The sequence below is a fragment of the Bos indicus x Bos taurus genome, chromosome 21, assembly GCF_003369695.1.
Source record: "Bos indicus x Bos taurus breed Angus x Brahman F1 hybrid chromosome 21, Bos_hybrid_MaternalHap_v2.0, whole genome shotgun sequence".
In the NCBI taxonomy this organism is placed as follows: Eukaryota; Metazoa; Chordata; class Mammalia; order Artiodactyla; family Bovidae; genus Bos; species Bos indicus x Bos taurus.
This window is the reverse complement of record NC_040096.1, coordinates 19670848-19686010: the sequence shown is the minus strand read 5'-3', so window position 1 is coordinate 19686010 and position 15163 is coordinate 19670848. Positions and strand designations below refer to the sequence as shown.

Here is a 15163-nt window from a genome sequence, read left to right as displayed (position 1 = left end):
CTTGCTGGGAAATCTTATAGACAGAGGAACCTGGTAGGCTACATGGGGTCACAAGAGAGCTGGACACGACTTAGCGACTGAACAGCAACAATAACAGTGGGTTATTATCCAGGACTGGCAAGAAACCCTTCTACAAGTCTATTGGTTTCTGATTCTTTGCTTTCGCTATGATCCAAGGAGGATTTAATCATGTTTTCAGCTAATAGGTCATTAAAAATATTGTTTTGAGGCTGGATAATGACCAGGAATCAAAAGAATTGAGAGACATTGCTAGGAAAACTTCCTTCCACTTCTGTCTTTTATCTGAACAATGTTTATTAGTGCTTATATCCATAAAAACAAACTGGAAGGCCCAACTCTTTCTCATTCTCGCAAAAAGTATATTCATCCCTGGATTTATAAACTTAATGGAAAAAATAACTGGTTCAATCCATCTCCTAAAGGGACACATTTCCAATGGCATTTCTGGTGAAAATTTACTTTTTATGTTTAAAGATTATTTTTGGACAATGAAATGCTGTGTTTTATCATTTGCTGACTTGCAATACAAATAATGCAACAATATCTCAATCCGGAAGGAAAAAATATAACACTTAGACCCCTATGGGTCACAAGACAGAAAAAAGAATCACGCTTGGAAACTTTATGGGTCACAAGACATTTTTCTAGTGTTAACAAGTTCAAATGGATGTACATAATTTTGCGGCATTAAAATGAGATCAGGTTCTCCAGAAATTATTACCAAACATGAAAATAGATGATGCTAGGATAAAACGCCATAGCAGAAGGTGAATGGAAATATAAATTGAAGAAGAACAAAGAATGTTGCATATAAATTAAAAAAACAAATCCAGATTAAGTAAGGAGAAACTATTTGAAAGGATTAGTAGGGTGGATGATTGGGAGGAGAGATTTACTGCAATCGAGAAAATGCTCTGCTAATTCTTAAGAGTTAGGCAAAAAGAGTTTCCTTTTATAGGGAGGAGAAAACAGGGCCAGAAAGAATACATTGTGGAAGCAAGAGTGACCAGATCCTTTTATATCAGTAGATATTAGATTTGGAGATTATTTTATCCTGCTGCTGCTGCTGCTGCTAAGTCGCTTCAGTTGTGTCTGACTCTGTGCAACCCCATAGACGGCAGTCCACCAGGCTCCCCTGTTCCTGGGATTCTCAAGGTAAGAACTGGAGTGGGTTGCCATTTCCTTCTCCAATGCATGAAAGTGAAAAGTGTAAGTGAAGTCGCTCAGTTGTGTCTGACTCTTAGTGACCCCATGGACTGCAGCCTACAAGGCTCTTCTGTCCATGGGATTTTCCAGGCAAGAGTACTGGAGTGGGGTGCCATTGTCTTCTCTGTTTCACCCTGAGGCCAGCTTATTCTCTGGAGGGGTCCAGAGGGATAATAAACTGGCTCTGGGTGGGCCAAAGTTCAAGGGACCTGAGGGAAGAAAAGAAGCTTAACCAATGTTTGGTTATAAGCATTTTATTCCAATTGATCCATAGGTCCAACAGTTTAGTTAATCACCAAAGAGGCAAAGAATAGGAATTTGGAGCGGCGGTGCCAGGACTCAATCCAGGAGTCTTACCACAGTCATATGGGGCACCGTATTTCTTTGCAGTAACTATTTTCTGGAACACAAAAGGATAGGGGAAATTTCTTCACCATTGATGTTTTCTAGGTGCACAGGGCTCAGATAAAATTTAACATTGTCAATAAGAGTTTTTTCCATGTATTTAAAAAAATGGTTAATGTTGGTATCAAACTACTATGATATATATAGCAGTTTGAAACAAATCTTAAAAAATTTTTAAAGACTTTTTTTTTAAAGACTTTTTTTTTACATAGATCATTTGAAAATTCTTATTAAATTTGTTACAATATTGCTTATGTTGTTTATGTTCTGGTTTTTTGGCCACTAGGCATGTGGGATTTTAGCTCCCCAGCCAGGGATCAGACCCAAACCTCCTGCACGGGTAGACTAGGTCTTAACCACTGGACCTCCAGGGAAGTCCCCGCTGCTCAGTCTCTCAGTCACATCCAACTCTTTGGGACCCCGCGGAAGCATGCCAGGCTTCCCTGTCTTCCACAATCCCTTGGAGTTTGCTCAAACTCATATCCATTGAGTTGGTGATGCTGTCCACCCATCTCATCCTCTACCTCCCGCTTCTCCTTTTTGCGTTCCATCTTTCCCAGCGTCAGGGTCTTTTCCCATGAGTCAGCTCTTCACATCAGGTGGCCAAAGTATTGGAGCTTCAGTTTCAGCATCACTCCTTCCAATGAATACAGACACGTTAAAAAAAAAAAAAAAAGATGTCAATATTTCCAATACATCTTTTGTAACTATCATGGGTTATGACAAAACATTATCCAGCAAAAAAGTTCGAAGTCCACAAGTATACAATATGGATGGCCCAATATTGGCATATCTTGTCTGTGAACTCCAAACTTTAGGGCTCTCACCCTCCCATTCTTTAAATGAAACTGCCTCCTCCTTCCACAAAGAGTGGGGCTCCTCTCTAACAGACCCCTTTGAGCTGGGCTTGATGAGGGAAAGCCCATGATCCAAGTCCTGCCCTTTCTCCCTCTACCTTGTCAATCAAGCAGCACTTGAGATGTGTGACTTGTGTTTTCCCTTACAAACCATCAAGCCACACTCTCGAAGCACCATTCTGACTTCCTTACGTGCCTATTTTTAAGACTTTTTTTTCTTTTTTTTATGTGGACCATCTTTAGAGACTTTATTGAATTTGTTACAATACTGCTTCCATTTTATGGTTTGGTTTTTTGGCTGCAAGACATTGGGGATCTCAGTTCCCCGACCAGGGATTGAACCCACACCCGCCTGCGTTGGAAGGCAAAGTCTTAATCACTGAACCACCAGGGAAATCCCTCATGCCTGTTTTGAGGACAATCTGGGACCCTATAGGGATTCCCATGTAGCTGGACCCAGTGCAGACAGGAGGGTGGGTGTCCATCCAGCCATGGTTTGCAGCAGTGGTTCTCTAAGGGTGGTCCTCAACCAGCAGCCTAGGCTTCGCCTGGAAACAGGTTGGACCCACTGACTTAGAAATTCAGGGGTGGGTGGGGCCCAGGCGGTCTGTGTTTTAACAACCTGATTGACAGCTTCCTGATGCATCCTCAAGTTTAAAATCTGATGTGTTAGAGGGTATGAAGCTGGCACAACTCTGGGAGCCGATGTAAGTATCTTACTCATTCTATTCAAGCACACTCCTCTCTACTAGCATTCTTGATCCAACAGTGACTTTGGATCTCTCTGTGGCACCTTTATATCTTCCCCTGATTTTAGAGGCACGCAGCAGTAAGTGGCAGCAAGTGGTAGCTGGAAGCAAGGTCTTTAGTTTTCCAGACTGGGAGTCCTAACCACTGGACCACAGGAGCAAGCAGTTAGGGCTAGGTCCCTAGTCTTGCTTGTCTACTCAAGAATGAATTCAGGCAAGGAGACAGAAGGTAAAGGGCAAAGTAAAAAGTTTATTGAAAAGAAAAGTACGTGTGGAAAGACACCTGGGTGACCTCGGAGAGACAGCCGCACCTTTGAAGTTTGAATCTTTTATAAGTAAGGGGACAGTTTTCTAGGTCTTTGTCTTCCCTCAGGCCAATCATCTTGCTTTGTACCACCCGCTCCACTCTGGTTAATTTGTCTCAGGACCCTCCCCTGGGGTGCACACGCACACCTTACTAAGATGGATCTCAAAGTGAGGGCTTCTGGGAGGAGCAAGACTCATTATGGCCTGGAGTTATCCTGTCTTTTGACTCCAAGGAACCTTTCTGCCCATGTGTAGTATTTCCTTTATCCTTTACTCAGAGTTTTCGCTTCTCCTTGTCCTCGCCATGATTATCCCCTGAGGTGTTTACGAGAGACAAGGACTGGCTATTTACCCTGTTTCTGTTGTTACTTCCATTTCCAAGAGCAAACAGGGAGCTGATTGTAAATTCCTCTACTGGAGCCCACCTATCTCAGGAAATGCAAAGAGGAGGCTGGCTGATTCAGAATTTCCCAACCTGAAGCCCATCTATCTCCTACCTCACCCCCAACTCCTGAGACTTTCCAGTATTTTTAGAACCGTGTCAAGTCTCACATGACAGATTTTTCATTTATATATCTATCTTTGGCAGCGCTGCGTCTCTGCTGCTGTGACGGCTTTCCTCTACTTGCAGCAAGCGGGGGCTACTCTCCAGTTGAGGTGCGCAGGCCTCTTGCTGCAGTGGCTTCCCTCGTGGGAAGCACAGGCTCTAAGGTGTTCAGGCTTCAGCAGTTGCGGCTCACGGCTCTAAAGCACAGGCTCAGTAGTGGTGGTACAGGGGCTTAGTTGTTCCATGGCATGTGGGATCTTTCAGAATCGGAGATCGAACCTCTGTCTCCTGCGTTCGCAGGCAGATTCTTTACCACTGAGCCCCCAGGGAAGCCCCACATGACTGATTTTTAATAGAAAACTGGCAAGGTTTGATCCAGGGGAATTTTATTCTCCACCGTAAGTTTTTCCATTCTAGGCTACATTTTCTTCACTTAGAAAATTCATCTGTAATTATTCCTCAGTTTTGGCTGAACATTGGAATTGCCTGCGGAGTTTTAAAAAATGTTGGCACTTGGGTGACACCCCCAAGATTCCGATATGACTAGCCCGCAATGTGAACTGAACTTTGGAGATTTTTTTTATTATTATTATTATTTTTAATTTTATTTTATTTTTAAACTTTACATAATTGTATTAGTTTTGCCAAAAGGTCACCAAGTGGTTCTAGTTTGCCCCCAAGACTGAGAATGGGCGCTAAAGCGCAAATACCTGAAGGACCCAGCAGAGGGCGCTGCCTCCCTGCTCATCCTTGGAAACGTGCGCGCTCATCGGGCTGCTAGCTACAAAAAACCCGGGTGATGCAGTTAAGATAAGGGACCCCAGATACCTGATCCTTGGATTAAGAACCATTTTGTGTTCTGAGACTCCTAGAAAGTTACCTTGAGAAGTAATAAGCTGTCTGTTTTTCTGAGTAACTTAGAGGTAAGTCAAACAACCCAAGTCTTGGTTTCTGCATTTTTAAAACGGGAAAGTGGGGGAAGGGAAAGGGAGGTGGGAAACTTGGTCTATAGTCGTTCTTTAGATATATATTGAGCCTCCTGAAGTGGGCAAAATACTGATCTGGGGGGAAGGATAAACATTTAAATGGGATCCCTGGGTTGGGAAGATCCCCTGGAGAAGGAAATGGCAACCCACTCCAGCATTCTTGCCTGGGAAATCCCATGGACAGAGGAGCCTGGTGGGTTACAGTCCATGGTGTCACAAAGAGTCAGATGCGACTTACACTTTCAACACATGGTGGATCTCATTCGTTCCTAGTTCAAGGAAGGGGACCTGTGGGTACCCTCAGATACCAGAAGAGAAAAACTATGAAACAAGAGGCCAAGAGACTACTGTTGAGTATTTACATGTGCCATTATATATTATGACACCTCTCTTGATTAATTATCATAACCTAACAAGGTGGACATGATCAGTTCCATTTTATAATTAAGACATCTGAGGCTCAGAGATGTTAAGTCACACATCTCTTTGATGCCTCAAAGTCACACAGCTACTAAGTGATGCATCCAGGATTGGAACTGGGGTGTGTCTGAATTGGAAGCCAGGCACCCCTACCCACCCCCTAGGAAGTGCCTCGCTCCCTCTACTTTGCACCTTGCCCCTAGCAACAGCAGCACTCCTGTCCATCTCTCAAATCAGGAAAGCACCCACGACCCACCCTGCCAGATGTTTGTTTCACAGAGGCAGGATCTCTCTCCCATCTGTCTCCACAGCAACCCTGGATACTGAAGACTGCCTGGGAGAGATTTGATCCCCCTCCTCTCCCGGTTCTCCACTTCTGTCCCCTTCTACCCAGTCCAGCCCCCTTTCCTCCAGTGAAGGGCACGCACCTGCTGAGTGACAACAATTTGCAGCCTTCCCAAGTGTGAATGAGATTTCTAATAGGACTGGCTGCCCACCTGCTTCAGGCAGGATTGGAATAAAGAGAATTTAAGAGGCAGGAAATGGGCATTAGGAGAGCCAGTTCAAAGGAGCTGAGACAGCGACCTCTGGATGGACGTGAAGGGCTAATTGGTTCAGAGAGGTCCAGTGCCTGGCCAAAGGTCACACAGCTGGCATGTGGCAGAGGCAAACGTGAGCTCAGCAGCGGTTGCAATTTTAGGGTTCCTTAAAGGAGTACAGCTCCCAACCCAATTTAAATTGGCAAGATGTGTTAGTATTCTTAAAAAAAAAAAAAAAAAAAAAGACTTTCCAAGAGTCTTTTTGCCTCCCAAGGCTGCTGACCAACACTTCCCTTTTCTGACCCAAGGATCCCAGGAATGCCTCCTCCAGGGTGGAGAGGAGGCAGGGAATATACTTAGAAAGGACTTTGTTGTATTGTTCAGTCGCTAGGTCTCGTGTCCGACTCTTTGCAACCCCATGGATGCAGCATGCCAGGCCCCTCTGTCCTTCACTACTCCCCAGAGTTAGCTCAAATTCATGTTCACTGAGTCAGTGCTGCTATCTAACCATCTCATCCTCTGCCACCCCCTCTCCTTTTACCTTCAATCATACAAAGGACTGAGGAGGACATTTGAGTTTGCTGGCTGAAAAATTTGTCCTCATGGAGAGAATCATCACTGGAATTTGGCCACCATCCGAGGGCAAGGCAACACCTCCCCCCAGCGTCCCCCCACAGAGACATAGACAAAGGCTGGGAAATGGTTTTGATGACCACTGCTTCTGCCACAGTGGGGGACTGCTGTCCAGGCTCAGTTGGAGTCGTGAGCCTCCTCACCTCAGTTTTCCCCTGGTGATGCGTCTGGACTCAGCAGCACAGAGGCAGATTCCGGGGTTGAGAAGAAGGTCTGTCCACACAAGTCCGCCTCTCCCATCGGATAGGCAAGGCGAGGTCCAAGCGGGCCAGAGCCAGGCATGCCCTCCACCGCCAACGCAACAGCATCGCAGGCACCAAGGTCATGAGCAGGTGCCCCCTTGTGGAGGATGGAGACCCTGGCCACCCCTCGCCCCACAATACAGTCAGTTCTTGTTTCTGGAAGAGTCTGCCTGAAGCGTGCCGCCCAGAGCGGGTGCTCAGAGTAGTTTGGGAGATGTTTGCTAGGAGACAGAGAAGGCGCAAAAAGAACACAACGGAAGGACAACCGCAAAGGGTGTGCTCGGCCCCGCCCCTGCCCCGGCTGCGGTGGCCGGCACCATGCGGCAGACTGGGACTTGTTGTTGAGCGCAGGAGACAACAACAAAATCACTAGTCTTCCAGACGGGGCTGGCTGCTCCACGGCGGCAGCGCACACATGATCCATCCCGCCAGGCGTTCGGTGACGTTGGACCCGCCCCACCTCAGCCAGCCTGACCCTGCAGCCGCACCAGCTTGTGTCCAAACCCGTCCCCTCCCCCACCCCAGAATTCTCCAGAGCCTCTAATCAGTTGTGGGGAGTAGGGATTGTTTCCCTATTTTCTTTTTCTTTGGAGGGTTCCATGTTCTGTAATGAGTATACTTCCTTAATAATGATAGGGGGGTGTAATTTTTAAAGGGTAGCAGCAGGCGGCTCATCTCTCAGCCTTGCTTGGGTAATCACAAAGCTCTGTGCTATTATGGAAAAGGGAAAAACAAAGAGCTCCAGGTTATGGTGACCTGTCTCTACCAGGAACCCCCATCTCTACCCAAGTCTACAGTCAAGGCCTCGGGTGACAATGCCCTCTGTACTCAGAGAGCCACAGCTCTGAATGAAGTGGGAGTAGGGGTGCTGGGCCTCACAGACTAGAAAGGGGAGGGAAAAGGGGAAGCGGTGCAGGGAGGGGGTAGAAGGGGTTCTAGTCCTGCCCCCCTACCTCCACCCCGCCCCACCCCCCACCCCAGCTGGGCTCTGTGCTTCATTTCCTCAGGCCTGGACCCTGATGGAGGGGAGGGAAAGGGCCCCCGCCCCGCCCTTCGCTGGCCAGGCAGGCCACTAATTGTCCTGGCAGGGGATATCCGCTTCTTAATTAGCCAAAGCCACAATATCCTGGCGGCTCCAAGACCACGGCCCTAATTGTATTTCTGCAGCAGCTGAAGGATAATTACCCTTCCCTTTTGTGCTGCTTTTAATTCTTTCTCTTCTTAATTACAGGCTCTTCCTCTGTAGCCCATCCCTCCATCTCTGGGCTGGTTCTCTCCACCCGCCTGGAGTGGGGAAGGGCTGGCCCAGAGCAACTGAAGAGGAGGGGATGTGGAGGAGACCAGCAGCACCCAGCTGGGAGGCTCAGCCCCTTCCAGCAGTCAGCCTGATAGAGGGGAGAGGGGTGTCCCTCTCCAGGAGGCTAAGACTGCCCCCTCCTCCACTCCCTAGCAAGGTGCTAACTCTGCAACTCCAAGGTGCAGGGCCTTGAGGGCTCCCCATCCCAGCTAAGTCATCAAGGAAGAAAGAGGGATTTATTGCCGATAACTTCTTGTAAAAGAAAATAACTGTGTGTGTGTGTTTTAGTTGCTCAGTCGTGTCCGACTCTTTGCGACCCCATGGACTGTAGCCTGCCAGGCTCCTCTGTCCATGGAATTCTCCAGGCGAGAATACTGGAGTGGGTTGCCATTTCCTTCTCTAGGGGATCTTCCAGGTCTCCTGCATTGCAGGCAGATTCTTTACCTTCTGAGTTACCAGGATGGTTAAGACTCCAAGCTTTCACTGCAGAAGGTGCAGTTTCAGTTCCCTGGTGGAGCAAACAAGATCCTGCATGCTGAGTGCTGCAGCCAAAAAGTTTAAAAACAAAAAACCTAAGTCTCTTTGGCACTGTTGAGAGAGGACTAGTTCATCATCCTTGGTGTGCAGTTTCAGAGACAAGAGTGCTAATATCAGGGGGCAAGGCTAACCAAGGTGAAGGGTCACTGGAGGGGCCAGAGCCCTAGGTATTCCCAGGAAAAACTGGCCTTTCCCAGCAAGCTCTCAGGTAAACTTCAGATAGTAATAGATAAGCTAAAAGGTATTACATAGAGAGTTTGGAGAGACTCCTGGACACTGCCATGTCCTGCTATGCAGGACTGTCCAGTCCAGCCCATGTGAGCAAATCCTGCCTCTAAAGCCACCAAGGGACTGTCCTGCTATCAGCTCACCATGCAAGCAGGGACTATTTTGCTGATGATTATTTTCCAAAGCCTCGCAAGAGCCTGGCTCATATTAGATGAAACTGATCAGCAGTGAGGCAGAGTTCAGAGATAAGAGTATAATCATGAGGTGTGAACACAACAAATCCACTGTCATTGGCTTTTTCCTTGCAGGACCAGTGGAGATGGCCTTGAACCTGACAGCAGCCCCAGTTTTCTAAAATTTTTAAACTCTGGGCTCCGTCTGGGTTGGGGGGAAGATGCAAGAAGTGAAAGAGGCTGCTGAAGCTTCAGAGAAATGTACTTTGAAAAACTGACCTGCCCTTGAGCCCATCAACTCCCTCTCCCCACTTTTAGTTTCTTTCCTCTGAATTTAGCACCATCCCCTTAGCAACGCTTGTTTCCATGGTTTCCTCCTTGACAAAGATCCCCAAACCCCTCCTCTCTTTTTCCTTCTGACAGTAAGGGGTGATAGGGATCCTCAGGGTGGCCATTCCATGTAACCATGGAAACAATTAACTGAGCCTTCATTTATCTTTTTGTGAAGAGAGCTAGGGAATATGGGAAGAGAGGGGCGGGGGAGGGTGCAGGCTACAGCTGCCATTGTCATAAACACGAAGTTGAGGGACTTGTCCTGACACTAGCCTGTAAGATTCAGTTCAAATACTTGCTGAGTCCCTACTTTAAGTGTGACTAAGCTCCAGGGAATCAAAGGTATACATGACATAGCCCCTATTATTGAAAGGCTTAGAGTTAGGTCATTGCCCCAGTCAGACTCTGGCATAGATGGGGTCGCTAAAGGAGGTGGCTCTTGATAGCACCATCATGGTCGAGATTCTGTCCACTCCCAGGATCCCCTCCAGCCAAGAACAAGAAAAGACTGACCAATGGGGTCTGTACTTACATTAAGGTTTCTTAGGCTGTTGTCAGATGATTTCTGTCTTGGAAGAGAAGGAACTTTGACGTGCCCTTGGTGGCTCAGACGGTAAAGCGTCTGTCTACCATGCGGGAGACCCGGGTTCGAGCCCTGGATAGGGAAGATCCCCTGGAGAAGGAAATGGCAATCCACTCCAGTACTTTGCCTGGAAAATCCCATGGACAGAGGAGCCTGGTAGGCTACAGTCTGTGGGGTCACAAAGAGTTGGACACGACTGAGTGACTTCACTTCTTTTTCCTTTTTGAGAAGTGGAGACTAATGTGAGCATCCCTAAGCAAGACTGTTTGGAAGAGGGAGAAAGAAAAAAAAAAGACCTGCCCAACTCCAGCACCATGAGAGATTTGGGTAATCTCCAGTCCCAGGGATCTCTACCACCTACCTGTCACAGCCTTCCTGGAAAGTTATATCTTCTCTTACACCAAATTAGAGGGTCATTGTCTGCATCTATCCACCTTTTCGTCACTGAAAATGTAGGCCAGAAGACAGCTGTGAAGAATTAAAATAGAAAAACAAACAAATACAACTACCAGGGACATCAAAGTTGGACAGAATGAATCCAAACGCTGAGATATGCGTTCATCATAAGGAACAAAGCTCTTTCCTCTTCTAGCTTCCCAACCTCAACTCAGTTTTCACCAAATCCCTTAGGGTGAGGAAAAATTCTATACTTCTAAGGGAAATCACAAAGATCCCTGGACCATTGGTGTGCTGATACCCATAATCTGCATGGACTTGGAAGAATGATGATCGTAATATATTTTAAAATGAAAAAAATTCACAGAATAATGTGTAATTCAGGACTTCCTCATGGTCCAGTGGTTAAGAATCTGCCTGTCCAATGCAGGGAACAGGGGTTTGATCCCCAGTCCAGAAAGATTCCGCATGCTGCGGAGCAACTAAGCCCGAGCACCGCCACTACTATGCCTGAGCTCTAGAGTCCATGCTCCACAAGAGAAGCCAATGTAATGAGTAGCCTGCACATCGCAACTAGAGAGTAGCCTCTGCTCATCACAACTAGAGAAAGTCCAGGCAGCACTGAAAACCAAGCTCAACCAAAAATAAAATAAAAAATTTTTAAAAAAAGAATAATATGTAATTCAGATGTGTTCGAGTAAGCTACAAGTAACTAGGTAACAAAATTCATCTTTGCAAGTCAAATGAATCTGAATTGGCCAAAGCAAATAGCACATCCTGGGTCTCAGAACTCTGAGTTCCATCCTTTACCGCTACTGGATGGTACTAAAGCAGATTCAATCATTCTGGGTACCCTGCTCACTTGGCTAGTTAGAAAAGGATAAATGGCATCCTCTGATTGGTTGACAAGGCAACATACACCAACCAATGAAAGAATGCTTCTTCCCTTCTGGCCAGTAAGATCTCAGTTCTCTTCTTGAAAGCAAAGTAGACCCTTTGTCCATAAAGAAAATGAGCAGAAAGAGAATAATAATTAAAAAAAAAACAACACTGTTGCTATGGGACTTTATTGATGTGATCAATGATAGCTGCCCCAGAGAATTCATAAAGGAAGGCACTTCTTTGGGAAGAAAAGTACAAAAAGCAGACCAGCTGTCTGGTCTGAACTAAAAAGAAGTTTCTATAGTAACGTGTGAGGGGAAAGCATTTTAATGTAAATATCCCCAAAATTATATCTAGCCAGCCTATGGAGGTTAATTTTGGCATTCAACTTAGTCTGGAATTATAATGATCTTTTAAAAAAAATTTTACATTAGCAATGAGTGAAAGAAAAGGTGAAAAGTAAGGATATGTGTGTCTGTAATGCAGAGCAACAAAGATAAAAATGATAGTTAATACCTGGAAGAGAGATTTCCTCTATTCCTCTGTTGTCAAGTGATAGCTCAGTTTAAAACAAGGTTTTATTGTAGAAAAAGAAAGTTCATAGCTCTTAAGAAGTATTCTGAGTAAAGTAGTGCGTAGAGCTCAGGTTGTTCTGTTAACTTACTGGCAATTTCCCCTTCAGTCATCCTGAGAATGTTACATCTGCCTTTGAGAAATTATGGGTAAAGTGATTTTCTACCCAGATACTGTGAATGAATGCAGGCAGACTAGTCTGATAGGTGAAAAGCAGAATCAGTGTTTGTCAATCCAGGGAAATGAAAAAGCTCAGAAGATTTGAAGCTTTAAGTGCTTCATTTCCTAATTATGAAGGCAGAGCTAAGAGAAAGAAAATAGAATTTTGAGGAATCTGATGCTGGTGATGCAAATGGCTTTTGCAAGGGAGTCCCATTTTTCACCACTTGTGCTTTCTGTGTGGTCTGTGGGAAGAGGTGAAAAGAGAGGGGTAATCAAGAATTCACCCTCTCCAGCATGAGGGGTGTTTAGGAAGGAAGGAATCACTGCCAAACCAAGGAAAAAGCCTCTCTCTACTGGAGACACTGTTGGACAGTTTCCTCTCTCCCTCCAGTTCATGAAGAACAAATGTGTCTTTCTCATGTAAAGGGAAAAAAGCAAAGCGCACAGGGCTGGGGTGGCAGGGGATGAGCCCTTCTGTCTAAAGGATCATAGGAGAAAATAAAAGCCCCAGTAAACCCCAGAGAAAGGACAGGGTAGGATATGATTACCTTTCTGAAGGAGGTGGGAGAAAGGAAAGGAAGGACTGAGGTGGCAGAAAGGTAGCTGCTTCGCCAGGCACCTTGATTAAAAAAAAAAATAATTTGCCTTCCAGGATTTACTCTTACCCCCAGGAATTTTGAGGAAGCGGTTGTTGACTCACATCCAGACCAGCGAAGGCAGGAGCACCAAAGCAGATATTTTCAAGAATAAAGGTGCTTACAGATAAATTAATAGCCAAAGACCCTCCACTCAGTGTAACCAGGGAAACAAGAGGCTGGGCTGGTTGCCTGGCAACCACACTCTAGTTGGGGGGGGGGGCGGGGTCCTGTCCCCCTCTCTTCCTCCACCACCCCTGTTAGCCCTTTTGTGATAACATCTTCCCTTTGGTGGCTATTTTCCTTCTTGGCAAAATAGTCATTCACCTCCTAACACAAAGGGCACTCTGTGCTCCTTTGGCTAAACGGACCTCAACGTGCAATTTGGACAGATTTCATCTTCACTAAGTTGTTGCAGCCCTGATAAATGTGGTTTTTACCTTGACCTCCATAGCTCGATATCTCCTCCCACCATTCCACGCTTTTCTCTTCATTTACCGGCATTAAGGCCTATGGAGACTTCGGGGAGAGTGAGAGAGAAGGGGGTTTCGCAGTAGAGAGAATGTGACTTGGAACCACTGTCCCACTTGTGCCTAAGCTCACCACTTACAGGTGCGCATCTTTCCTCTTCGACAACCTGCCTGTACTTGGCACCAAGTTATTCCAAATGCTTTTAGAGGAGGGACGATAGAATGCCCTCCCAGAATTTGATACTTAAACTCCTGAAAATAGGGAAGATGAAACCCTTCCCCTCCTTTTCTTGGTGAACCCTGTCTCTCCTCCCAGCCTCCCTCGCGAGGGATCTGGGGAACTGGGCTAAGAAGCAGAGTACTGGCGGGAACCCACCCTTGGGCGAAGACCGGCAGGGCGCTGTCCACCCTCTGGTGCTGAAGCTGAAGTCTCGGACTCGCTGCGGAGGGGCTCTGGGGACCATCAGCCGACCCGTTTTAACTCCGAGGTAGGGACGTAAAGCGCAGGCGCTCCGTCTGCCGCCAGGGTAAAAGGCTAGACTAGGACTTGTCTGCACTGGATGCGCTTTTTGCAGTAGACCCGACTCCCTGCCCGGCTCAATCCCCCGCGCCTCTCCTTTTCCTTCCCCGGGTTAGCGGGATGATTTGCCACAATAACAGTGCGGCAGTTTGCAGTGGGATAATTACCCGGTGGCCTCCCAGCACTTACACCTTTTCTCTTTCGGCATTAGGCTCTCGGCGTCTGCACGAAAGGTCCCGGGGGCTCCTGGCTGTCAGATCTCGTGGCGGGCGGAGGCCGGCAAGGCGGGGAGGAGAGCCCTGGAACACCTCACCCTGACGCTTTTCTGCGTGCAACAGGTCGGCTTGAATTCGGAATCTGAAAAGCGAGGAGCGCGGGAGACCGGGCGGCGGCCACGGTGAGCTTGGGGAGGTTGTGGCCGGAGACCGCGCACTCCGGGGTCGGGGGGTGCTGCGCATCTCGGATGGGGCGCTGAACCCAGCCAAACAGACGGAAGACCGGGTTTCACGTCGCCCGGCGGAGTGGGTACGAGAACTAAACGCCCCCATTGCTCCGAGCGGGTCGAGCACCCTCTTTGGAGCGCTGGGGTGTCAGGTTTAGGAGCCGCTTCCTGCTTTCCAGGCGCCCTTACCGTCTTCCCCGCCCCGCTTCCTGAATTTGGGGGCAGCTGCAGCACCTTTGGCAGATGCCCAGGTCGGTTGTCCCCTTTTGGCCCCCCAAGGCAGCCCCAGGCTCATCCTGGGGAACCTCAGTTCCGCTCTGCAGTTCCTCCAACCCCACACCCTTGGCCCTGAGGCAGAGAACTGGACCGGGGATCCTGGTGGGGATTTTACCTGGCTTGGGTCGCCACGGCCTGGAAGAAAGGTCACTGCTCTCCACTCCTCTCTGGAAGAAATCCCCTCACCACCCCGCCGCCGGCTCCTCGCGTCTCCCCTAAAAGCTGAAGATGTGGGGGCAGGGGTGCGGGTAGGAGCGGGGAGGATTCGGGAGGGAGATGGAGCTTAAGGAAAAAACCTGTGAAGCATCCTTGAACACTTGCCTCTCTCCTAATCGGTGCTGTCCGGAGCAGTGGCCGCTCCGCCCGGGCGAGAGGCGGATCCAGAGTCCCGGCAGGGTGCCCTCGGCGCTGACACCGTCGCTGCAGCTGCGGGGGTCGGGGGAGAACGGCTGCTTTAAAGGCGAGACCGACCCACAGGTAGCCAGTCAGCGCCGAGGACGCCCATGACGTCATCCAGAAGGCGAGAGGAGAAGGGAAGTTGGGGGTGTGGTCACCGCACTTCACAGCAAAAGTCCGCTGTGGCCATGGCAACAGCTCGCGGAGGTCGCGGGCCAGCAGCTCTCTCCTTTTCTCTCTCCTGTAGAGCGACTGGGCTCCGGGATTCCAAGCCCCTGTATGGCTGAATGCTAGAGGAGGGTTCCAAGCCAACTTTTCCCCAACAGGACAGGCACTAGAGCTAGACTCG

At 48.0% G+C, this 15163-nt stretch overlaps 2 protein-coding genes across 15 annotated transcripts; both read right to left on the bottom strand.

The window, feature by feature from the left end:
• Positions 1-6509: 6509 nt before the first annotated feature.
• LOC113879885 lies at positions 6510-7449 on the bottom strand. The gene has a single exon (XM_027521705.1). The coding sequence runs from the start codon at positions 7333-7335 to the stop codon at positions 6814-6816; it is 522 nt and encodes a 173-aa protein (XP_027377506.1). The 5' UTR covers positions 7336-7449; the 3' UTR covers positions 6510-6813.
• Positions 7450-8618: 1169 nt separating this feature from the next.
• On the bottom strand, positions 8619-14846 carry LOC113879862. 14 transcript variants are annotated; one of them, XR_003507496.1, is made up of 6 exons: positions 13890-14846; positions 13557-13696; positions 13151-13229; positions 10424-10506; positions 10012-10152; positions 8619-8716 (listed from the first exon to the last, which is right to left on the bottom strand). XR_003507496.1 is itself a non-coding variant. In XM_027521686.1 (4 exons), the coding sequence occupies exons 1-3, from the start codon at positions 14246-14248 to the stop codon at positions 10427-10429; spliced, it is 603 nt and encodes a 200-aa protein (XP_027377487.1). In that variant the 5' UTR covers positions 14249-14846; the 3' UTR covers positions 10192-10230; positions 10424-10426. The 14 variants fall into 14 exon arrangements, 4 of the variants coding, with proteins under 4 accessions (XP_027377487.1, XP_027377486.1, XP_027377488.1 ...); XR_003507495.1 differs by having other exon boundaries at positions 13151-13696; positions 13890-14057; positions 14534-14846; XR_003507497.1 differs by having other exon boundaries at positions 8619-8750; positions 13151-13696.
• Positions 14847-15163: the final 317 nt, after the last annotated feature.